Here is a 26,667-nt window from a genome sequence, read left to right on the forward strand (position 1 = left end):
TTAAATCAGACAAACTAGATTTTAAACTAAAGGTTATAATAAGAGAAGAAGGGCATTATATCATAATTATGGGGTCTATCAATCAAGAAGAACTAACAATTGTAAATGTTTATGTCCTCAACTTGAAAACACCCAAATACTTAAATCAATTAGTCACAAACATAAGCAATCTTATTGATGAAATATGGTAATTGCAGGGGACTTTAATACTCCACTTACAACAATGGACAGATCATCTAGGCAGAAAATCAATAAAGAAACAGTGGCCTTGAACGATACACTGGACCAGATGGACTTGACAGATATATTCAGAACTTTTCATCCAAAAGCAGCAGAACACACATTCTTCTCGAGTGCACATGGAATATTCTCCAAGATAGATCACATACTGGGTCACAAAACAGCCCTCAATAAATATAAAAAAGAATTAAGATCATACCATGCATATTTTTAGATCGCAACACTGCGAAACTTGAAATCAAACGCAAGGAAAAATTTAGAAAGCCTACAAATGCATGGAGGTTAAAGAACATCCTACTAACGACTGCATGGGTCAACCAGGCTATTAAAGAAGAAATTAAAAAATATATGGAAGCAAATGAAAATGAAAACATGACAGTCTAGCCCATTTGGGATGCAGCAAAGGCAGTCCTAAGAGGAAAATACATTGCAATCCAGGCCTATCTCAAGAAACAACAACAACAAAAAAATCCCCAATATAAAACTTAACTGCACATCTAAAGGAACTATAAGCAGAACAACAAAGAAACACCAAGACCAGCAGGAAAAGAGAAATAATAAAGATTAGAGCAGAAATAAGCAATATAGAATCCAAAAAAAAGGTAAAACAGATCAATGAATCTAGAGCTGTTTTGTTTTGAAAATATAAACAAAATTGACAGACCTCTAGCCAGACTTCTCGAAAAGAAAAGAGATAAAATCACAAATGAAAATGGATTTATTACAACCAACCCTCACAATACAAGCCATTATCAGGGAATACTATGAAAAATTATATGCCAACAAACTGGACAACCTGGAAGAAATGGACAAATTCCTAGACACCCACACACTACCAAAACTCAAAAGGGAAGAAATAGAAAATTTGAACAGATCCATAACCAGTGAAGAAATTGAGCCAGTTATCAAAAATCTTCAAACAAATAAGAATCCTGGGCCAGATGGCTTCCCAGGGGAATTCTACCAGACATTTAAAGCAGAGTTAACACCTATCCTTCTCAAGCTGTCCCAACAAATAGAAACAGACTTCATAGAAATCTTCCAGACTCATTCTATGAAGCCAGGATTACATTGATTCCCAAACCAGACAGAGACCCCCCTAAAAAGGAGAATTACAGGCCAATATCCCCGATGAACATGGATGCAAAAATTCTCAAAAAGATACTAGCATATCGATTTCAATAGTATATTAAATTAATTATTTACCATGATCAAGTGGGATTCATTCCTTAGCTGCAAGCTGTTTCAATATTTGCAATTCAATCAATGTAATATATCACATTAATAGAAGAAAGGATAAGAAACATATGATCCTGTCAATAGAGGCAGAAAAAGCATCTGACAAAATTCAGCATCCTTTCTTAATAAAAACCCTCAAGAAACTCGGGATAGAAGGAACAGAACTTAATATCATAAAAGCCATATATGAAAAGCCAACAGCTGATATCATCCTCAACTGGGAAAAACTGAGAGCTTTCCCCCTGAGATCAGGAACACAACAGGGATGTCCACTCTCACCACTGTTGTTTAACATAGTGTTGGAAGTCCTAGCATCAGCAATCAGACAACAAAATGAAATAAAAGGCATCCAAATTGGCAAAGAAGAAGTCAAACTTTCACTTTTCACAGATGACATGATATTCTACATGGGAAACCTGAAAGACTCCACCAAAAAGCTGCTAGAACTGATAAATGAATTCAGCAAAATTGCAGTATACAAAATCAACACACAGAAATCGGTTGCATTTCTATACACCAATGATGAAGCAACAGAGAGATCAAGGAATCGATCCCACTTACAATTGCACCAAGAACCATAAAGTACCTAGGAATAAACCTAACCAAAGATGTAAAAGATCTGTATGCTGAAAACTATAGAAAGCTTATGAAGGAAGTTGAAGAAGACACAAAGAAATGGAAAAACATTCCATGCTCATGGGTTGGAATAACAAATATTGTTAAAATGTCAATACTACCCAAAGCAATCTACATATTCAGTGCAATCCCAATCAAAATTGTACAGGCATTCTTCTCAGAGCTAGAACAAACAATTCTCAAATTTGTATGGAACCACAAAAGATCCAGAATAGCCAAAGTAATGTTGAAAAAGAAAACCAAAGTGGGAGGCATCACAATCCTGGACTTTAGCCTGTACTACAAAGCTGTAATCATCAAGACAGTATGGTATTGGCACAAAAACAGACACATAGACCAATGGAATAGAATAGAGAACCACGAATTGGGCACACACACATATGGCCAATTAATGTTTGACAAAGCAGGAAAAGAGTACCCAGTGGAAAAAAGACAGTCTCTTTAGCAAATGGTTCTGGGAGAACTAGACAGCAACATGCAGAAGAATGAAACTGGACCACTTTCTTACACCATGCACAAAAATAAACTCAAAATGGATGAAAGATCTAAATGTGAGACAAGAAACCACCAAAACCCAAGAGGAGAAAATAGGCAAAAACCTCTTTGACCCCAGCTGCAGCAACTTCTTACTAGACATGTCTCCGAAGGCAAGGGAAAAAAAAACGAAAATGAACTATTGGGACCTCATCAAGATAAAAAGCTTCTGCACTGCAAAGGAAACAATCAACAAAACTAAAAGGCAACCAACAAAATGGGAGAAGATATTTGCAAATTACATACCGGATAAAGGGTTAGTTAGTATCCAAAATCTATAAAGAACTTACCAAACTCAATACCAGAAAAAAATAATAATAATAATAAAATAAATAAATAAATAAATAAATAAGTAAATAAATAAAATAAAATAAAAAATAAAATCCCAGTGAAGAAATGGGCAGAAGACATGAATAGACACTTTTCCAGAGAAGACATCCAGATGGCCAACAGGCACATGAAAAGATGCTTAATATCACTCATCATCAGGGAAATATCAATAAAAACCACACTGAGATACCACTTCACACTGGTTAGAATGGCTAAAATTAACAACTCAGTAAACAACAGATGCTGGCAAGGATGTGGAGAGACAGGAACCCTTTGCACTGTTGATGGGAATGCAAACTGGTATAGCCACTCTGGAAAACAGTGTGGAGTTTCCTCAAAAAATTAAGAATAGAATCACCCTATGACCCAGCAATAGCACTACTAGGAATTTACCCAAAGGATACAAGAGTGCAGGTTCATAGAGGCACATGTACCCCAATGTTTATAGTAGCACTTTCAACAATAGCCAAATTATGGAAAGAGCCCAAATGTCCATCAACTGATGAATGGATAAAGAAGATGTGGTTTATATATACAGTGGAGTACTACTTGGAAATGAGAATGAATGAAATCTTGCCATTTGCAACAATGTGGATAGAACTGGAGGGTATTATGCTAAGTGAAATAAGTCAGTCAGAGAAAGACAGATATTATATGTTTTCACTCATATGCGGAATTTGAGAAGACCATGGAGGAATGGAAAGGGGAAAAATAGTTTCAGAGAGGGAGGCAAACCATAAGAGACTCTTAAATGCAGAGAACAAATTGAGGGTTGATGCGGGACAGGGAAGAGGGGAAAATGAGTGATGTGCATTGAGAAGGGCACTTGTTGGGTGAGCACTAGGTGTTGTATGTAAGTGATGAATCATGGGAATCTACTCCTGAATCCAAGAGCACATTGTATATACACTGTATGTTAGCTAACTTGACAATAAATTCTATTAAAAAAATTAAAAATGTATACTGTAATGTTTTCCTTGTTAATGCAATCTATTCCTGATCCTTTTTTTCTGTCTGGGATGGAAAAATATGCATCCACCCAAACAATGGCTGCATATCACCTGTCTGAGGCTATGTTCACTTCCAATGAAGAGGATATTACATCTGGCACTGCATCTGCAGTTGAGGCTACTACTTAGTGCAGTTTGTGGTAGTCTACTGTTATTCTTCATAAACCACATAAAAAGGATGGGAATCCACCATCTTTAGATGGTGCATTAATTTCCTCCATCACCACCATCACCAATGCCCCATATTAAGGTATATTTCTTTAGGGGTGCCTGGGTGGCTCAGTCGGTTAAGCGTCTGACTGTTGGTTTCAGCTCAGGTCATGATCTCATGGTTCGTGAGTTCGAGCCCTGCATCAGGCTCTGCTCTAACAGCGCAGAGCCTGCTTGGGCTTTTCTCTCTTCCCCTCTCTCTGCCCCTCCCCTGCTCACACTCTTTCTCTCTCTCTCAAAATAAATGAATAAACATTTAAAAAATTTTTTTTTCAACGTTTATTTATTTTGGGGACAGAGAGAGACAGCATGAATGGGAGAGGGGCAGAGAGAGAGGGAGACACAGAATCAGAAACAGGCTCCAGGCTCTGAGCCATCAGCCCAGAGCCCGACGCGGGGCTCGAACTCACGGACCGCGAGATCGTGACCTGGCTGAAGTCGGACGCCAAACCGACTGCGCCACCCAGGCGCCCCATAAACATTTTAAAAAATTAAGGAAAAAAGATATTTTTAAGGTTTATTTATTTATTTTTGAGAGAGAGAGAGCACAAGCAGGGGTGGGGCAGTGAGAGAGGGGGACCGAGAATCCCAAGCTGGCTCCACACTGTCAATGCAGAGCCTGATGTGGGGCTTGAACTCAGGAACCAGTGAGATTATGACCTGGGCTGAAATCAATAGTTGACATTTAACCGACTGAGTCACCCAGGTGCCCCATGGGATATTGTTTTTGATTTATTATTTGGCTGAGAGATAGAGGCAGTTTCACAGATTCTAACTTGGTCTTTTTTTTTTCTTTCTTTCTTCTTTTCTTTTTTTTTTTTTTTTTTGGTCTTGTCCACTATAATAATTCTTACCCTGTAGGCTGGAGATACAATGTGGGGGATTTACTGAAGTACTAAGTATTTCTTTACTTTCTTTTTTAAAATGTTTATTTATTTTTAAGAGAACACAAGCAGGGGAGGGGCAGAGAGACGGGGACAGAGGATCCAAAGTGGGCTCTGTGCTGACAGGCTGACAGCAGCAAGCCCCATATGGGGCTCAAACGCATGACTGTGAGATCATGACCTGAGCCAAAGTCGGATGCTCAACTGATTGAGCCACCCAGGTGCCCCCAAGTATTTCTTTTCTAATAAAACATTAAGAGGCTAAGCAAATGACACTGTTGACCCACTATGAGCCAAAGCTTGGTGAAGACTTCATTTATTAGCTGGCTCCCATGCACCCAATATAACAGGTGCTTTGGTCCCAGGTATCACTGCCAGTTGAGATTCTGCATCCAACAATTATTTGGGTATTCTTCCCCCTTTCCCCAGTACAGTTACCCAGGTAAATGGAGGTAAGTCCCTTTGGGGAAGAGCTGAGGGAATAGTTACCATGTGTACTTACCATGTGATGCCAGGTCCTTCTTCTGAGGATGTGACTATTTTTTCAGTGGTTTCTTGGTTGAAAACTGACTTAAGTCTGGAAACAGATCATGATTCTTGATTGCAGCAACTTCCCTCAGCCTCCTGAGGCTGATTTCTTTTAAAGGACATATTGAGAAATTATCTTGTTACTCTCCATCGTTTTGCTTCTAAAGGAACCATGTTCTATTAACCAACTCCACCACTCTCAACATCAACTTGGCATTAGTCTTGGCAATGACTTTTTTGACTTAATACCAAAAACAAAGGCAACAAAAGTAAAAAAAACAACTGAGGCTATGTCAAACTAAAAAGCTTCTGCACAGTAAAGGAAACCATCAACAAAATGAAAAGACAACCTACTGAATGGGAGGAAATATTTGTAAAGCATATTTCTGATGAGGGGTTAATATCCAAAATATATAACTAACTCATACAAATCAGTTGAATGGATAAAGAAGATATGGTGTATGTATGCCACAGAATATTATTCAGGCATAAGAAAGAAGGAAATCCTGCCATTTGCAACAACATTGATGGAACTTAAGGGCATTTTGCTAAGTGAAATAAGCCCCCCAAACACAAATACTGCATGATATCACTTATACGTGGCATCTAAAAAAAAAAAAGTCAAACTTGTTAGAATAGAGAATAGAAAATTGGTTGTCAGGTCTGGGAGGTCCCCACCTCCCAATAGCGAGGTGGTTGGTAAAAGGGTACAGGTTTTTAATTATAAGTTGAATAATACCTGAGAGTTTAACATAAAACTTGGTGACTATAGTTGATAACATTGTGTTATATGACTGAAATTTGTTGAGAATAGAACTTAAATGTTCCCACTCCCCACCCCCACCATGTATTTGAGGTGATGAATGTGTTAATTAACTAGATGATGGAAACCAAATAAAAAATTCACCAAAAAGCTATATATCAAATATAAATATATACAAAATAGGCAAGATGTAGTCAGAAGCATTACTTCAAAGAGATTCAAAGAATATTCTGTCTCTAGAGGATGGGATGTTTTGTTTTGAAATGACACTGGGATAAGCTTACTCCTGGCCCTCCCTAGAACAACACACACCTTGGAGAAACTGTGTAGTTTAGAGCAGGTATCTTCTCGCTTACCTTGCCTCTCAGGATGTCCATTCTGTGCCAAGAAGATGAAATGGTTTAAAGGCATGTCTCTAGATACACCTGGGTGGCTCAGTCGGTTAAGTGTCTGACTTCAGCTTAGGTCATCATCTCGCGGTTTGTGAGTTCAAGCCCCACGTTGGGCACATTGCTGTCAATGCAGAGCCCGCTTCGGATCCTCTCTCCCTCTCTCTTTGCCCCTCCCCAGCTTGCACTCTCTCAAAAATAAATAAACATTAAAAGAATAAAAAATAAATAAAGGCATGTATCTACTACCTTAAAAAAATGTGCAAACCCTTTGGACTAAGCAAGTCCTAAATCTGGTGTCTGTCTTAGAGAAATGCTTACAAGACATGCACAGGGAGGCATTGCTTATAACAATAAGAGATGTGTAAATAAAAAATATGGAGTATACTTAGAATAGCACAATATTTACAAAACCTGTAAAATTAATTATTCCAACTTAGAGAATTGGGTTAAGAATTTAGATGTATGATATAGAAGATGAAGATATTGGGCTTTTCCAGGCCTGTAGGTTTTAATTCTCTTTTACTGTAACTACTATGGAATCTCCTGCATCAAGGTGTAAAGTGTACGACTGAAATCTTTTAGATCTTATTCAGGTTATAATTGCATGTCATATATAAAATTCTTAAGTGTCTTATTTATTTGAAAAATTGGGGAATTTTTTTTTTTTTTGAAATGACAATAAGATCAGTGAGATGTGGTTACCTAGAGATGATAGAATGTTCCCTCAAGGGAGAAAAGAGTCCCTCTCTACTGTTTGCTTGTAAAACCATGTCTAAGTTGTATTTAATTTTGAATACCACACTTTAATTGGAACACTGACATACTGGAGTGTATTTTCAAATCATCATGATCATGAGTAAACCTAGAACTATGTCACAAAAGGCAAGCGTAAAAAGAATTTTTGCCCACGGGGGAAGGAAAAACATCTTCAAAGAACATCACGTGGAAGATTCTTGTGCATGTTTTACAGGACCAGAATCAGGATGGAGGTGACAAAAACACGGGTTTGACCAGGAAGATGTGGAAAAAGACTCAGATTTGAAAGCAGGATATCCAGTCTACTCTATAACAAGCCACGGGAACTTAGGAAATCATTTAAGTTCCCCAAACAACTGTGGTCCAATAGAACTGTCTGCAATGATGGAAATATCCCATATTCTTGCTCTACAATACAGTAGCTGCTAGCCAAATGCAGCACAAGAAATGTGGTTAGTGTGACTGAGGAACAGAATTTTAAATTTTATTTACTTTTAATTAATTTAAATTTAAATAGTTACATGTAGCTAGTGGTTACAGTATTTAGAAGGTGCAGCTCTAAGCCTTAATTTCCTCCTCTCTGAAATGGGAATAATAACACTTATTAAATTGCTGACCCGAAGATCAAACGACATTATATGTGACCCCAGAAAAACTGTATCACACTATACAAGTGTTAATTACGGTGATAACTAATTACTGAATTGTATGTATTGTATTACTGTCTTATCCTCAAAAGAGTTTCTAACATTTGGAATTAGAGAAAAATGGAATTAGCAGCCTGAGAAAGTAGAGTTCCCCAAGTCTGGTTTTCACAAACAGGTTTGAGACAGGCAGAGATCAGAGAAAGAACAAAATATCCTGGAGACTTGGGCTATATTCAAGACACCCTTCCAGTAGAGCTTCTTGATGTTCTCTCTTGACTCCCCTGGCTGAGTTAACGATGCTCCTCTAAGCACTGTCGGGCACTTTCACACCGTCCTGTAAAAAAAACAGTATTTACTCAACTGTATCTTAGAGCACATGCCTCTTACACTCATGTCTTTCACGGTTGTATCCCCGTTCTTAGCCACCGGGCCATACAGTAGGTCCTCAATCAGTATTCGATGAATGATGAACTTAGCATGTTCTCTTGAGGGAGTGATTCCCCCTTAATAATGTAACCAGTAACTCTTTGAAAAACATTATTATGGTTCTTTGAGGATGTACGGAGTGGAGGAATACTGTATCCAGCGGCACAGTTGGATATTTCGGTGCCAGGAGGCCTGCGGGGATGACCTCTCTTTCTCCTGCCCTTTTCCTCCCTCCGGTCTTCAGCTGTGGAGGATCTCGTGGTCCCGAAAGTCGCTACCGTCCGCACCGCAGTGGAGAGGAGCGGGACGCGGAGAACTACATTTCCCAGCTGACTCTCCTGCGCGCGCCCCTGCCCGTGCGCGCGGGGGGCGAGTGCACCAGGCGCTCGCTCCCTACCGAGCGCTCGTCGCCCGCCAGAGCCTTTGCCATGGGATGAGGTGGGAGGCGCTAGAATCCACTTAGCTACAGCCAACCGCCCAATGCAGCACTCGCTCGCTCCCCCCGCCAGCGGAAGCACCCGCGGAGCACAATGCAGCACTGAGGCAGCGCCGCGGCGGAGGCTGCAGCGCCACGGCCGCCGCAGCACGGTCCGGGGCTGGGAGGGGGTGGCCGAGGAGAACCGGGGGGCGCGGGCGGAGGGAGCCGGACCCTGCTGCCGAGGCATGAGGAGCTAGCTGAGCGTCTCGAACGAGGCGGGCTGACGGCAGCACCATGCAGGCGGCGGCGGCTGCGTCCGTGCCCTTCTTGCTGCTCTGCGCCCTGGGGACCTGCCCCCCGGCACGCTGCGGTCGGGCAGGTAAGTTCGCCACCCTGTGTGGCTTAGGGACGTACCATTTTCCAGGAGTCTTTGCAGCCCTCAAGCGCACTGGAAACGGGCATGCCCGTTTCCCGAGTGCGCGGGGAGATTTTTTTATTTAGAAGGGTGGTGAGAAGTGAAGCAAAAATACATGTGTGGGGGCGCGCAGATGCATTAGAAGCCTTCGGTCAAATGCATGTTTTTCCTCATCTGAAAAAGCGGAATGCGGAGGATGGGAAAGGGGTGCTGTGCTTCTGGGCCCCGATCCTGGATGATCTCAGATGAGCTGGTCCAAGGCTCTCCGGCTGGTGTCTCTGCGTCCTTCCCAGATAGGGACCTGGAGGGAGGGGGGGGTGGGATTTTCCTACAGAAGACGTCGGACCGCAGGAGACACGCGTGTGGGTCAGGGTCATTATTTTCTCCTTTTCTCCCCGTTCCCTCCTTACCCTCGTCCTGCCTGGAGGAGACGCCTCGTTGACGGAGCTGGAGAGGAGGAACGAAAACCGCTTCCTGGAGCGCCAGAGCATCGTGCCACTCCGGCTCCTCTACCGCTCGGGCGGTGAAGACGAAACTGGACACGACGCGCTCGACACGCGGGTGCGGGGCCACCCCGGCGGCGGGCAGGTGAGAGGCGCGGTCCAGGGGGGTGGGCCCGGGCGCGGCCTGGCCCACCCTGACCCCATGTTTGCTCTCCGTCGCCCTGGAGATGCAGTGTCTTCGGTGGAAGGAGCGCAGCCCTAGTGCGAGTCGTGCATAGCGCTCCCAGTGCGAAAAAGAAGGGGAGGGGGGGACAAACCCTTCAAAGCACCACAGGCCGGAGCTTTGCTAGAGAGGAGTTTGTGCGGGATGTCTTTGGCAGTGCGGTATCCTGAGCGGAGGGGCGGAGACCCTCTCACCTCCGGCTGGCAAAAAAACATGCATAGGCAAGAAAGGATGTAATGTGTGGGCAGGGTTTGCATCATCATTATTGTTGTGGTTGTTTTAATCCTCAAAAAGACTTTATACGTGATTTAAACCAAGGTTGGTACCGTAGAAAAAATGGAAAGGCAAGCCTAGACATCCCTAACTAACTCAAACTGTAAAAATAAGCCAACCTGCAGGGTTCTCAGCTCACTGGATTTATGGACACCAGAGATGTACCCATTCACCTCCACGTTTCAGGAAAGGCCTCTCCTCCTCCATTTCTTCGCTGGCAATGGTCCTTTGGCGTAATTTGAGTCCTTTTGTTTTTTGGGCATTTATAAACTATGTTAAAAAAATCTAAGTTTATTCCATTTACCTATATTTAGATCAATATCACATGTCCACAGATAATGCCTGAAAATTATTTTGAACTTACTTGCTAATTTAGGTAATTATTTCAGGGCTCTCTAAGCAATTTTTGTATTTATATACATCAACATGGCAAGCAGTTTATTCACCTGCAAGTACATATTAAGGTAGAGCTTGTTCGTGTGGTTGAAAACGTTGTAAGTTTTGCTGACCTAAAGGCAGCTGAACATTTTCACGTGTGTAAATACATTTATTAATACTTCAAGATGTATGTTGTAGCCGTGATAGTCATAATATTTGACCTATTTCTGTAAAATATGTGGAAGCAGAAAAATGCCATATAAATCATAAAAATGCCAATGCTTAGCTCTGTTCAAATTTTCATACAAGAAATTAATTTAAAGGGCTACACTAATATCCATTAAAGTTTGAGTACTGTGGTAGAAAGTCCAGTGTGCCAAGCTTTAATGAAGATTTCCATTATTTGAATTGTTTGATAAATACCTCTTCTCTTTCATTTTGACTTGTTTTCATAGTAAAACTGAAGAAACAGGGGTCACTCTTATTTTTCAACAAATGAGAATTATTTCTGTGGAGGAATATTCTCACACTCATTTACAGCTATTGCTTAGGAAAAATTTCACATACATATGCAAAATAGAATGTTATAATGAATGAATATTAGAATAAATACATAATGCTTCAACAATTAGCAACTCATAGCCAGTCTTGTTTCATCTGTCTTCTACCTGTTTTCTTCCCCTTCTTGTATTTGAGGCAGATCAGATCATTTCATTCATAAAAAATTCACTCTGTACTTCTAAAAGGATTCTTTCAAGAAAGAATGTAACCCTGTTATTATACCTAATACATAAATATTATAAATATGTAAAATATATTTAAGTATATTAGATAAATATATGTAAATATAATATGTGTACATTTAAGTTTGTTTGATCCAGGACCCAAATGATGTCTATAGACTGCAATTAGTTTATTTTTTTGAGTCTCTTTAATGCATAATTTACCCCCTATTGTTTCCTTCATTTTTTCCTTACGATTTATTCATTGAAGACAGGGGTCTTTCATCCTGTAGTTTCTCAGCCTGCATTTTTGCTGATATAGCCAGTGCTTTAAAACAGATCACAAAGTCTTTCTCGGAGAGGAGGGAGACAGAAGTAGAAATATAGAAAAAGAAAATTTTAGAATTGGAAACTCCCATATCTCTGCCATATGCTGGTAATGTCTTCAGGTACCCTCTGCCCTTCACTATGTTGGTGAAAGACCACCACTTTTGGAAAACAGGCCAGTCCTCCTTCTTTTCTCCTATTTATGGAGCACCACTTCGGCAGTTTTTTGGTTCATTGGCCTTTCTACTTGGGGCAGAAGATACCTTGGGCCTGTGCAGTTTCTTCTTAAAATAATAAAACTCACAGTTAGGAAGAATGACTCTGGCTTTTGGTGAGGTATGGATGAACTGGTATGATTTAGGTTGAACAGCATGAATAGATTGTTTATTCAAGTCAGGATTGGAAGTGAAGATACTGTCTACTGTCTTACCATCAAAGTAATTATTACAAGTAGTTACCTCAGTGCCTGGCACGTAGTAAGGTATATACCGAACACCTGGTTGGATGTCTGGATCACCTGGGGGGCTGTTGCATTTTACCGTGCTCCTTAAACTACAGTTAGAAATCGCTGACTGCTAGATCTGAACCTGGCAGTTACAGTTGTAAAGACTTAGTTGCCATATGCCAAATTTTTCTACAGTTAGGGAACTCAGGAGTGTTCCTGCATTTTTAGATTCATTGAGAGCTGGCATTGGATCTAAAAACTCAAGCTAATTGTATTTGGCCCTTGTTATTTCTTTGGTAATTAAATAGATAAAATTTATGGCATCTTAGCTACCCATAGATATTTTTTAGTAATTTCCTTTCTTCTTCAGAAATAAAATTGGGATGCCTTCCTATCAGCCTGCAAAGCTTATATATTCATTTGTTGGTTTGTGTATTTAAAAGGCACTTATTTACTTGAGCTCATACTGTGTACCAATTTTTGTACAAGGCTCTGGGGATTTAGAGGTAAGAGACACACTTCAAACCTTTAAGGAATTTATAGACAAGTGGGAACGTGCATGAATGGATAAGCAGTTATACTCTGCCCTTCTGTGTGAGTTTCTGGAGGTGATCACAGAAAGCTTTGGAGGCAGTGAAGACAGTGTTTAACCCAGGTGAGCAGGCATGGTGGGCTTTCACGGGGAGGTGCTGTCTTAGCTGTGTTTTGAGGCTGAAATGGGCCAGATTAAAGGAAGGGGATGGGCATGTCAAACCAAAGGGGCAGAAGTACATGGACATTTGGGAATTAGGACACTTTTTTGTTAGGTGCAAATAGTTAGGATTTAGGGAACAGAAGAGCCAAAACAGGAAAGCAGAGAGTAAATGCTGTAGTACCTTCATGATTTGTGGAGCAGTTTGGACTTTGTCCCAAAGGCAATTGAAGGACTTTAGTAAGGAGAGTTTACTGACCAGACTCATGATACTGTGGGATAATCCTGATTGTTAGAAATGAATAATTTTAATTTCACAGGGTAAGTTCAGGTGGTTGTTCACTTTAATTTATTGGTAAATGCTAATTCACATACTCGTTAACTTCCTAAGAATTTAGTTAGTAAACTGAAAATACCATATAAATGAGTTTGTAAGGCATTTAGAGCAATGCTGGGTATATTGTAAGCATTATATGAGTTTTTGTTAAATAACATTTACTCCCTCAGGCTGCTTGAGTACTATTTAGAAATTTTATGACATCACTTTAATGCAAAATGGTGCCCTAATTACCTGAATGTAACACATTCCCAGAAGTAAATTACACATTACTAAAATTTACATAAGTAAGTGGAATCTGACAGTCCTAGAGATGGTAGAGACCTTATAGGTCATTTAACCTAATTCAGGAATTACTTCACACCTGGTAAGATAAAGTCATTGATCCACAGTAAGGAAACCAGTAACGTATCACTTAATGTTTCAGAAAGCTCACAAGAACTATGATGGTATAAAACACCTTAATTTTACTCTTAATGTGTCCTTGTTTCAGTTTTTAACCACTGAATGGAAAAGAATACTCAAATTATTACTTTTTTAATGTTTATTTATTTTTCGAGAGACAGAGACAGAGCATGAGCAGGGGAGGGACAGAGAGAGAGGGAGTCAAAGAATCTGAAGCTGGCTCCAGGCACCGAACTATCAGCACAGAGCCCGAAGGGGCTTGAATTCATGAACTGTGAGATCATGACCCGAGCCAAAGTCAGATGCCTAACTGACTGAGCCACCCAAGTGCCACAGAATACTGATATTTTTAAAAGAAATTTTTATTTCAGTTTTGGGGAAATACTGGCAATATGATTGGTGTGAAATAATAATTCTGTTGATGAGCCCATGTTGTAAAAGATTTCTTTATTACCTGTCCAGTTAGTTACTTGAATGCATACTTTGTTTTTATCCCAAGTGTGATGATCAACCCATAATGAAAGGTTATTTTGCCATCAAGGTCTAGAAATGATAGTCCAAGAAACCATGTTTGATTGTGGGTAACCTTGGTATCCTCAAGGTTGTCTACCTAGTCTGAGATAATTTCAGTCCTGTAAAATAGCACAGGGAACTAGAATATTCAGATTATTCAGTCTTTCTTTCTTCTGCCTTGAAGTGATTTGTGCTGAAGGAATTGGGTGTTTGCAGATAAATAGATAAAACTTTTTTAAATGGGCATCCATATGGGCAAGATAGTGCCTCCTGAGCCTTATTGATGGTTTGATACTGATAACTGATAATCATTTAATTGCTATTTTTAAGAAAAATCACCTTAGGGGCACCAGGGTGGCTCAGTCGGTTAGGCGTACTTTTTCGGCTCAGGTCATGATCTCACGGTCCGTGAGTTCGAGCCCCATGTCGGATCTGTGCTGACAGCTCAGAGCCTGGAGCCTGCTTTGAATTCTGTGTCTCCCTCTCTCTCTGCTCCTCCCCAGCCCATGCTCTGTCTCTCTCTTTCCTTCAAAAATAAATAAAAAACATTAAAAAAAATTTCTTAAAAAAAAAAAAAAAGCACCTTAATGGTTCCTTTTTTTTTTTTTTTTTTGGCTAGCCAAGAAGGACAGATTTACTGTAACATCAAAGATAAGTTATTTGGTGGTTTATTTTGTAATGTGTTCACCCCATATATTTTCAATTATTTATTTTTCACCCATTGATATTTCTCTATAAATAGCAGAATTTCTTTTTATCATAAGTCTTTGCTTTCAGTGAATAGTTGGGCTACTCATTTCTCTGTCTCTTTCCCTGGATAGTGTTGTAGCTTCTCAAGTAGTCAGGTACCAAAAACACAGATCTGTAAATTATCATACTTTTGATAATCAGTAATGCCAGATGGTATAGCAAGATGGTAAGTAGTCATGTGCTCCCATTTTTTTTTAAAAGGCTTATTTACTTTTGAGAGAGAGAGAAAGCGGCGCAGAGAGAGAGAGGGAGACAGAGGATCCAAAGTGGTCTCTGCACTGACAGCAGAGAGCCCAGTGGGGGGGCCTGAACTCAGGAACGGTGGCGAGATCATGACCTCAGCTGAAGTCGGGCACTCAACCAACTGAGCTACCCAAGCGCCTCTAGTGTGCTCCATTTTTATGAGTATATTTATACATGTGCCTAAGCATGGATGAGCTGTAGTTAAAATTGTGCTGTTTCACTTGGGAGCACTGAGTCAGCTTCACGGTAAATTGTCTGCGGTACTGCTTCTCTGGCAAAAAAAAAGGGCTCCTAGGAATTATAGCTTTGAGAGTATTTTGCAAGGATAGCACAAGCATTTTTTTTTTTTTCTTAATGGGCATTTGTTAAACCTAAGTAGCTCAATATTGATAAAGTTTTGCCACCAGTAAAAAGTTTGTTCTGCTATAAATAGGAAGGAGACATTTCCTACCACATTTTTTTTTTTAATTCTCCTACCAACATCCTTCCCTTATAATTAAATTGTTAAAAGAAATGGTATTCAGAATTGTGGGAGTTTTCTTTAAGTCTTGTTTTTACTCTGTGAGATCCCAATTTGTATATATGTGTTTGGGGCATCTTTGAAATTATGCCTAATGATCTCACTGCATACAAAAAGAACCCATCTCTCATCACCTCTTTATTTTCTATTTTTTTAACGTTTTATTTATTTTTGAGAGAGACAGAGTACGAGTGGGAGAGAGGCAGAGAGAGGGAGACACAGAATCTGAAGCAGGCTCCAGGCTCTGAGCTGTCAGCACAGAGCGAGACGCGGGGCTCTAACCCACCAACTGTGAGATCATGACTTGAGCTGAAGTCGGACGCTTAACTGATGGAGCCATCCAGGTGCCCCTCTCTTCACTTCTTTACATTTATACCTGAAAAACTGTGAATGACTCTAAGAGCTTATGGCTTGGTAAAAATCGTTCTTAGTTTTATTTGCTTTCTCAACTTTCAAAGAATGTGAAGTATTCTGTCATTTTTAGTGATAAAGCCCTTTCTAAGTATATACATGGAGGGAGGCCTGCTTTCTTGTCATGGTTCATTGAGAGCAGTAGTCTGTAAGGTCACTAGCTCTCAGTAGCTCCAGTGGGGCTGAGATAAGGCCACACTTATCATTATATTTCATGGATAAGGTCCAAAGGGAAAAAGGATGTTAATAAAAGGAGGGGAGTGAGCAGAAGAGGAAAGGATGGTAAGGAGAGTGGTGACAAGGAGGAAGGAAACAAATCAGGAAAAGAGAGAAGTGCTTATAGTAGTATTATCATATATCTTATAATGTACACTAACATACTTAAGTACAGTAACTTATGTGGTTAGTTTTTATGTACCCAACAGTTTTCTTAGTACTTGGTGCACATTAACTCATTGCAGTCCCACAAGAATCATGTGACAGGTAGTACTTATCAGCTGTAAAACCACAAAGCCGGTAGGTAGCTGAGAAAGGATTGAACCCAGGTACTTTAACTCCACTGCACTGCCTGGGCTTAACCACTATGCTTAACTGGCTTTATGGCAGGAGGCCACCAACATTTCTTTAGATGTCGTTCAATGGCAGTGAGATCAAAGCTTTCTTACATTTGGTCCCGTTGGAACCTTATGTTTTTTGCAGCTTGCAGAAACAGTAGGAATGCATCATTTCTACTAATTTGAGAATGAGAATGGACTGTATAAAGATATTTAACATTTAAAAGATGAAAAACACCTCTTCAAGGGTCATGTTCTAGTTTGGGATTGCATGTGTACACTTATTGTTATAATCTTTCTGTGTAATTTGAAGATTTTAATATTCAACAGTCAGTACCAAAATTACGTATATTCTTTTGTGGTCAAAGTTTCATAAAACAGAAACAAATGCTAAACAGGGATCGATACCCTTACCTTTCTCCAAAAGAAAAGATACAGAATATCTTTTGTAGCTTCACAGAGCAAGTAGCTCCAGAGTTCCAAATATCAAAGCTTTCAGGGAAAAGCGATACATAATCATTAATAACCAAAATGATAGCTTCTGTGAGCATCTAGTCATGCTTTCATGTAACAATAAGTATACACATTTATTTTGGTAATAAAAGCCCTAGAAAGCAAATATTAAGGGAAAGAAATGAAAAAGAAGAATGAATATTTATTGAATATGTAGCATGTACCAGGCACTGTGATGAGTGATTTACATGTATTATCATTATGAGGTAGATATTATATCCATTTTATAGATGAGGCTACTGAGGCTTAAGGAAGCTAATTAACCTGCCCAAGGTCATACAACCAGGAAGCAGTAGTATTAGGAGAAGAATTCTCAAAGAAAATGTTAGAGATCCAAATAAAATAATCCTTCTGTAATATAGGCTACTTATTTAACATGTAGTTACCCATTCATCTCTGTGGTGGAATCATCCTAATTTCTTTGAGAAACTCTTGGTCCTGCTCACGTCTCCTCCCTTGCTAACTTCATTCAGGTGTGAATCGATGTCGTGTTTAGCACTTGTTACATGTCTTCATTTCTAGAAGTGGATATAATTTCTGTTTCTACCTCAGATATTCTTTTAGCCACATAGGCATATTTGAATCTACATCTAAACAACAGCATAGAATATCTGTACTCGGTACTTGTTGGAGTTTTACCTGCCAGAAACTCAGAAAAAACTCTTTATGGGGGAGGGAAGAAACTATTTATGGGGAACTATCCTCTGTTCCTCCATAGGGTGCTGGCCTCACCTACCGGGATTCTGGGTAATGAAAAAAAAAAAAATTCTCCCCAGTGGATTCCAGTTTGCATGCAGGGTCAAGGAGCTCTGTGTATCCTTAAGATTTAAGAGATTTTTTTTTTCATCTTAAATCTTTGTGGATTTAAGTTAGTCACAAGAATTTGTATCTGAATTGGGATCAGTTTTCTTGTTTGCATCACTCACCTCCTCAATAATTTATCAGACCTTTTCAAAAGGATATTTTAAAGGACATTGTAAGAATTATTCCTGAGAAACCAGTTACAGTATTAATTGAAGTCTGGGGAAAACATTATGGATGGTGCCTCATCAGGACCAAGAGGAGAGATTTGTCATGTAATTGTTTCCTTCCTTGGGTGGGACGCCAGAAGTTTAGAGGCAAATTGTGCCCTCCTCCAAGCCAGAGTCATAGCCTGAGTTTTCATTCCAGCTCCATCCTGGCTCATCAGCACCCATTTCAGCTCAAGAGTCATCTGAAATATCTCTTGACTCGTAATAATTTGTCAATATGAAACGTCATATCTGTATTCAGGCTTAGGGAAAGTAATCTTAGAGGTTTCCTCTGTCTGCTTGCCTAAAGTGGTCCACCCACCCCCTATCACATCATGTTACTCTCTTGTCTTCCCAGCACTTGTCAGCACTTGACATTCTTTTTAATGATTGGCTTGTTTATTGTCGTTCCTCCAGTGTGCCATCCCTGGAATATAAACTACGAGAATTGTGTATGACAATAGTGATCTTGTCTGTTTGTTCACCACACATCTCCACTGCCTAGCCCAGTGCCTGGCACAGAGTAGGTACTTAATAAATATTTCTTGAAGTGATAAAGTTTCCTTTCCCTCCAGGTTTCTCATCTGCTTATAATATCTTGTAAGTGTCCATGTAAACATCCTCAAGTCCTCTTTGGAACTTGGTATGGTATAAAATAATGAATACATGAATAAATGTTAGTCTTTAAATATTGAATTTATACCCCCCTTTGATAATTGTAACTCTTTTACACATAATTAAAATAGAGTTCAGTGTGCTGTGTTTTTATTTTTTACTTATCAGTGTGCTGTATTTTTAGAATATAAATACTTCATATATAAAAATGATTTTAGACTTCTAGTTGTCCTTTATTTCTGATTTCATCATTTGAGTTGCTTTTAAGATCAAAATCTGTTTTGTCTTCCCTAGAGCAGACTATTAGATGTAATTTGATTTTGAAAATAAAAAATGCCATACCATGACCAAGAAATACCAGCAGTTATAACTGGGAAGAGAAGGAATAAATAACTTAATCCACCCCCTGGCCCCCACCCCCCACAATCTGTTTGTTTATGTTGAAGAGGTTTTTCAGAATCATATGCATGTATCAGCAAGGGTAGATCAACATTTTTCTCCTTTTTAAAGATCGATTTTGTACCAGGGCATTTCAGTTAGCACTGAGCAGTAGTTGCCCTTTTGCTGCATTTTTTTTTTTTTTTTTTTTGTCCCAAGTAAAGAACATTAGATAACCATTTTTGGAAGAATGAGAAATCAGTGAAGCTTTCCTGAAGATGGGCCTCAAGAGCTCACATTTTGCAAGTGGCTTTAACGTTTTCTACCTGAGGCAGGAGAACTCCTGGTTGACAGTTTTCTTAGACCCCTTATTCTACTTGGCACTAACTCATGTCTCTAGCCTTTACCTCTAGTCGGTCAATTGCTTTTCTTCTTATTTTATTTTTTTTCCAGTTTACTTCTTTTTTTTTTTTTTTTTTTTTTAATTTTTTTTTTCAACGTTTTTATTTATTTTTGGGACAGAGAGAGACAGAGCATGAACGGGGGAGGGGCAGAGAGAGAGGGAGACACAGAATCGGAAACAGGCTCCAGGCTCCGAGCCATCAGCCCAGAGCCTGACGCGGGGCTGGAACTCACGGACCGCGAGATCGTGACCTGGCTGAAGTCGGACGCTTAACCGACTGCGCCACCCAGGCGCCCCACCAGTTTACTTCTTATATAGGCTTGGTTGGGAGAAATTGCCTTCATTCCCCTCCCCCCACCCCCCCACTCCCCCACTAGTGAGGTCAGAAGGTTGGGAGTCAGGCTGGTACATGTGATTTGGCACCACTGGTCACAGCTCAAACTTTAAGTGGTTTCTCATTCTTTGGACTAGATGCTGTAGAAAGAGCATCTTTGGATTCTTTGGACTACAGCAAGATGCTGTAGAAAGAGCTGGCATTTGACAAAAACTAGTTCTGTAGATTTCTGTGAATTCTCAAGTGGATTTTTAATGACTTCAGAATACACTGTCAGGGGTCTGGCCAGGAACCCAGCTATGGATCCTCAGTGGGCATAATGAGCTGTCAAGGTTACACATGGTGGTATTAATCTAAAGTAGCCTGGGGGAGCAGTTGTCTGAAGACAACTGTCTAGGGTCATCAGAACATGGGCAGGAGCAGGGTGTGGGTAGAAGTGTGGTGGTAAAGCTCAGGGAAATCACAACGCAGTTACAGGGAGAAGATATTAGGTGCGCTGTGCCGGGTGGGTCCCAACTAGAGAGAGCTACCTGAAACAGACTGAGGCACAATCTAAGTTTTTAATTTCACATTCAGGTTTTAGTGATTGGCTCCACTCTTGATTTAGATCTTGTGTTTTTAAGGAAATGGAGTGTTTTTTAGCCTGACCTGTCTCTCATGGCACCAGCGATCATTTTCATCCTCACATGAGTTTTAAGTTTTTGTTTCAGAGGGAAGAACCATTTCCCTTCTTCTTCTTCCTCACTTCTCCTTGTCTTTTTTTCTTTCCTCTTCTTCCTATTCTTATCTTTCTTTATTCCTTCTTCTTCCTGCTTTCTTCTTCTTCCTCCATCTTACTCTTTGTTGGTCTTTTATTTTTTATTTTTTTATTTTTAATGTTTATTTTAGAGAGAGAGACAGAATGCGAGTGGGTTAGGGGCAGAGAGAGAGGGAGACACAGAAGCAGAAGCAGGCTCCAGGCTCCGAGCTGCCAGCACAGAGCCCAATGTGGGGCTTGAACTCACGAGCTGTGAGATCATGACCTGAGCTGAAGTCAGACGCTCAACCAACTGAGCCACCCAGGCGTCCCATCTTTTTTAAAGGTCTGAAGGCTGATGGGAGAGGGCTTTCCTGGGCTCACTCTGCCCCATTATGCATAGTTCAGACCGTGGACTCTGCCTCTCCTGGGTCAAGAGATGAGGCTTAAAGATTTATGGCTTTATATACTCTGAAAAATCACACTTTGTTTGTACAAAATGAGCAATAGGCTCATTTCGAATGCCATGTGGTATGCATTAAATAAAGGTATGTTAATGATTGAAGAGTTCTTTTGCAGTAGCTATTTGGAACATTTATTTTACTGACGTGGATAATTTTAGTATTGTAATCAAACTAATGTAGTCCACTCCTTGGTAAGTTATTGATAGGAACTATACCGGGTAGAGTTGTTGCACAAAGGAAACTTGACTTGCAGCAAGTGAGGAGGTCACAGGGAATATCTTCCAAAGCCATGACCCTCTGAGCAAGGGTGAATGGGTTCCTTTTATTTAGGGTTAGGGAGAATATTCAGAAAGGGGCGTTTTGTCATTGGATGTGGAGGTAGGCGTGAAGTCACGCATGTGCCTTAGAGAAACAAGCCTATACACGCATTGTGTGTAATGTTAATGAGGTTTGTGCTCCTTTTGGGGCAGAGATTTTAGCATTATAACAAGGCAGAGGTACCTGTCAGTCGCTCCATGGTCCATGTGCACAGATGTGAGTTGGTGGTTGAGCTCAAACTGGTCGGGGTGGCCTGAGCAGGCTGGAACTCTTAGGACAGTTGTTACTGCTTGAGAAAGTCGTTCCGGTTTCCATCATGGGTTGCTGTGAGGTCCTTTGCCTGTTAAAAGATAAGCTGGAAAAAAGAACTTAAGGAAAATGTGGGACAAAGGTCGGTGGATCTATGCAATAAAGGTCAGGTCTTGAGGTCCATCGTGGGATGTTGCTGGTGACAGTATCAGTCTCTCTTTCTATAAATAGTGGGTTATTTTCGTGGGGAGTTTGGAATTATATGGAGTTAGAAGTAGTTATGAGTACTTGCACGTGCTTTCAAGTTTCATTACCTAAACTTTCTTTTTTTTTTTTTTAATTTTTTTTTTTCAACGTTTATTTATTTTTGGGACAGAGAGAGACAGACAGAGCATGAACGGGGGAGGGGCAGAGAGAGAGGGAGACACAGAATCGGAAACAGGCTCCAGGCTCTGAGCCATCAGCCCAGAGCCCGACGCGGGGCTCGAACTCACGGACCGCGAGATCGTGACCTGGCTGAAGTCGGACGCTTAACCGACTGCGCCACCCAGGCGCCCCTCATTACCTAAACTTTCAAAAAAATTTAGATAATTTTTAATAAGAAGAATGGGAATTTGGTTTTTACAGATGCATTTACAAATATACCGTTATGTAAAATAATTAAGCCATCATTTCTTAGGAAGATTTTTATTTATTTTGATAAAAACTTAAGCATCACTGAAGGTGATGAAAATTTAGATTCAGAACCGCAAAATTGTGTTCACACTTTAGGACTTTGTACATCTAGTTTAGCTATAAATGTTACATTGGGTTTTTTTTTTTTTTAAATGTATTTCCTCATAAAAGTACCTTAAATCTTGGACAGATATTGATAAGAAGGTGGGCAAAATTCAAGTAGTGTTCATTGTGGTCACCAAAGGTGAAGCAATTTCTGCCTGGGAGGGTGACTTGAGATAAGATATTTCAAACCACGGTATAGCAATTTTTGTTGGTTTTCAGGATTTTCTAGGGTAAACCAGGAAGAAAAATATTATTGGTGCTGAGATACTGAAAAGTCTCATTTAATTTCTGAAGTAAGTTTAGCATGATGTTCTTACAGTTCTTAATCATCTTGCATAGACAACGTTCTCAGAATTAATGAAGGGAGAATACTATTAATTTATAGCTTAACCAGTTTCATGTGAAATCAGTGTGAAGTCATTGATTAATGAGATATTTAGGACATTTCCTATGTGTTCTGATGATGAAATCGTGAAGTTTGCAGTTTTCTTAGGGTGATGGGGTAAAAATTATTTTACATTAATTTCATTGTACAGAAAAAACAAGGGGCGAAGGCGTGCATCCTCATCTTCATTTTTATTTCTTCCCAGCGTTGACACACAGCCTTGTACGTGGTTCCGTGTACATAGTGCTCAACAAGCAGATGTTGGCTGGATGAAATCATTGATGCCATGTCCCCAGACCCCTGTTATTAGGTTAGGTTTTCCCTGGTCAGTTATTTCTTTCTCTTCATCTCTCAGTACAAGTTTGAGCACTTTCCTGTTGCCTCTTTCCATTTATTGTTTTCCCGTGAGCCTAGTCTTCCTCTGTTCACTTTCCCCATGACCCTTGGTTTATTTTGTATTTCTCCCCTACTCTATTTCTGTCAAGTTCCTCTTTTTCTGTTAGCAACTAAAGAAAAAACAAGTCTCTGAAAGGTTATTTACATTCAGTGTTAGGACCCATCCCTGCTGCACATTGCTGGACTTGATTATTTTGCGATTTGGAAAATGTGTTATAGTTCAACAAGCTTTCCGTTTTACTACTTTTCTTTGAATCTTTTTTTGGGCGGGGGTTGGGTATGGCTTTTATTTTTTCTGTTTGTTTCTTTTGTTTCCTTTCAGTCGTCTCTCATTCCTTCTTTTCTTTGGACATGGAGTGAAGTGCCCCTTCTGCTTTGTACTGCTGGATTAATTGCTTTCCTAAAATCGTTTTTCTGTTTGTTCTCATTGCTCTTCATTCCCTGGATTTAAACTCTGAGTTATGTGCTCAGTCCACCCGCCATAGTTGCTCAACATGTGCCTCTCAGAGTCTTCTAGAATGATCCATCACTGCATTGCCACAGGATTCAGACTCAGTATTAAGAAATGATGAGGCACTTTTGCAGGTATAGTAAAACTTGCCTCAGAGGCTGGTCATAAAATTATTCCTGCTTATGTGTATGTTGGTGTGTGGGGTGGGGGACTGGGGCACTGAAAACTTGTATGTTAATAGAAGGTGTCCCCATGAACTAGACTGAATAATGTTGGTCTGGGACTTTGTCATTCAAATTTACTGTTGTTCGTTCACTGCTTCTTGTTGTGCTTGACGTATAGTTGATGCTCAGCAAATATTTTGGCTTTGTTTCAGTTTTCTGTCTCAAAGTTGCAGGAAAGAGTTCTGTCACCATTTATGTTACGATTTTACGTACTTTTGATTTATTTCCAATGGTTAGAGTAGGTCTTTCCCTGAGATTATTAAAACCTTTTGTTGGGATAAGCTTGAGAGGAGCCATGGACTTTCCCTTATCTGTGATCTCTTTGTTCCTCTTCCTCCCACAACTATTCTTGCTCACCTACAGAGACACCCTGTAGATGGCATGCCCAGCTTCGTGAGGATCCCGTCACTGTGAGCATCTGAACTGAAATGGCTGTCACTGTTGCTTCACATTCGAAGCAAGGTTTATGAGGAAAGGCAGGGCTGTGATGGGAAGGAAAGAGAAGGCAGCAGGAACTTGGACAGTGGTTGGCACACTGACATTCCGGCACGTGAGGCTGCCTGCCATCTCTCTGCAGCCTTAATCGCTGTGACAAAATCATTCATGTCAGTTTATAGCCTCATCTCCCCCAACAAAAATAAATCCAAGCCGTTTAACCTTTGTGTGTGACTTTATTCACCAGAGTTTGCCGTTTGGTGCCTGGAGCTGCATTTTCTTTAAGACAATGATGCATGTCTTCTGGGAGAGTGACCATGTAGTGTTTTTGATGGATCTAAACTCATGTGACATAATTCAACCAAGGAGTTCCCTTGATATTTATTCTTGGAATTTTGATAATTTTGATTTTTTAAATTGGGTTTTTGAACTAAGTACAACACCTGGTCTTTTGTTTCCCTTTAACTAAGATCCAGATACTTCCTTGTCTATTATTTTATCTTTATTTTTGCCTCACCCCCAATGTTTACTGCACCATTTTATGGCCTAACAAGTTAATATAAAAGATTTACTTTCTTTGTTTCTTAGGAGGTAGATATAGATAATGTCTATATAATACTATTACTCCATGAAATCTCCATGACTCAAAAAGCTCTGCACATCTGACTTAAATCCGAATAAACACCACTACAAGGGCACCTGGGTGGCTTAGTCGGTTAATCTTCCAACTCTTGGTTTCAGTTCAGGTAATGATCCCTTAGTTCTTAGGATTGAACCTGCATCGGGGTTTGTGGTGATAGCATGGAGTCTGCTTGGAATTGTCTTTCTCCCTCTCTCTCTGCCCTTCCCCTGCTTGTATTCTCTCTCTCAAAATAAATAATAAAAATAAACATTAAAAAGTGTCCTCAAAAAAAATAAACACCACTAGAGAATAGTTTCTTTAGTATAAGTAGAGACCTCAGAGAGGGATGGATGGCACTCTGTGCTGTTTTTAAGCACTCATAGCTTAGTGTGAATGAACGATCTAAAAGTAGGTTAAAGACCAGAAAAGAAAATAGAGGCATATGGTGGTGGGGAGGTCCCACATCAAAATATTAGGATCAAGTAGCTGGCCCATAGAAATGAACTCTAACAGTTTTCATGACTTGAGTGGCCCCAGTGTAATCTCAGGAACAAAATTATGTATATTTTAATTGTGTACATATGTATTTTTTAATTAATTTATTTTTTGAGAAAGGATGAGTGGGGGAGGGACAGAGAGAGAGAAGAGAGAGAGAGAGTCTCAAGCAGGCTCCACTCTGTCAGTACAAAGCCTGACATGGGACTCCATCCCATGAACCGTGAGACCATGACCCGAGCTGAAGTCAAGAGTCAGATGCTCAACCACTGAGCCACCCAGGTGCCCCTGTATGTATATATTTTAATAAGAGATTTATTGGATTATAATTTACATACCTTATAATTCACCCGCTTAACAATTGTTTACAACTCAAAGTTTACTAGTATATTCAAACAGTAATGCAACGACCCCCACTGTCAACTTTAAAATGTTTTCATCACCTCACAAAGTCCATACAATCCCCCAAACTCTCCCACACTGCCTATCCCCATCCTCACCCCTAGGCAACCTACTTTCTGTCTCTGTAGATTTGTCTGTTCTAGACATTTCATATAAATGGAATAATACACTGTGTATGATTATGAGTGGCTTCTTTTACTCAGCATAGTATTTTCCAAGGTTTATCCATGTTATAGCATGAGGTGTTACTTCATTCCTTTGTATTGTTAAATAATATTCTCTTATTAATTCATCTTGATAGAGATTTGGGTTGTTTTTACTTTTTGGGAATTCTGCATAATTCTATGAGCATTTGTGTAGAAGTTTTTATGTGAACATGTGAAAACACAAACACACCAAATACCGAAACAAGTGTGTCCTGAAAAATACTTATCCTTAATACATGCAGTAGTATACTTTTCATTGTACTCTGTTCTTTTTTTTTACTTTTGTTTTTTTATAAAGCTTATCCATTTATTTTGAGAGAGAATGTACATGGGAGGGATAGAGAGAGAGAGGGAGAGAGAAAAAAATCCCAAGAAGGTTCTACACTATCAGCTCAGAAGCCAACGTGGGGCTTGATCCCACAAACCATGTGATCATGACCTGATCCAAAGTCAAGAGTGGGACACTCAAATGACTGAGCCACCCAGGGGCCGCATTCTACTCTGTCTTTGTTATTTTCTAAAAAATGCTGGCTGTGGTGCACTACAGTGATTTCAGAGCCCTCTAATGGGTCATGATCTGACCTATAG

At 40.0% G+C, this 26,667-nt stretch overlaps 1 protein-coding gene and 1 long non-coding RNA gene across 36 annotated transcripts in view; one reads left to right on the plus strand and one right to left on the minus strand.

The window, feature by feature from the left end:
- Positions 1-7,975: 7,975 nt before the first annotated feature.
- On the minus strand, positions 7,976-9,945 carry LOC123606410. The gene is made up of 2 exons (XR_006716272.1): positions 9,839-9,945; positions 7,976-8,503 (listed from the first exon to the last, which is right to left on the minus strand). It is a non-coding gene; the product is annotated as an uncharacterized LOC123606410 (long non-coding RNA).
- The window catches only part of ADAM22 (ADAM metallopeptidase domain 22), a 241,527-nt gene continuing 224,040 nt past the window's right edge, over positions 9,181-26,667 (plus strand). For 29 of the 35 annotated variants that reach the window (XR_006716267.1, XR_006716269.1, XR_006716270.1 and 26 more), the window contains exons 1-2: positions 9,181-9,392; positions 9,856-10,016. Coding sequence is in view for 31 of the 35 variants with exons in the window: in XM_045494713.1 (XP_045350669.1) it covers positions 9,308-9,392; positions 9,856-10,016 (246 nt within the window). In the remaining 4 variants the exon portion in view is untranslated. The remainder of the gene's footprint in view (positions 9,393-9,855; positions 10,017-26,667) is intronic. The other 6 variants (XM_045494715.1, XM_045494729.1, XM_045494737.1 and 3 more) reach the window with 1 other exon arrangement.

Source organism: Leopardus geoffroyi, chromosome A2 (genome assembly GCF_018350155.1).
Source record: "Leopardus geoffroyi isolate Oge1 chromosome A2, O.geoffroyi_Oge1_pat1.0, whole genome shotgun sequence".
Lineage (NCBI taxonomy): Eukaryota > Metazoa > Chordata > Mammalia > Carnivora > Felidae > Leopardus > Leopardus geoffroyi.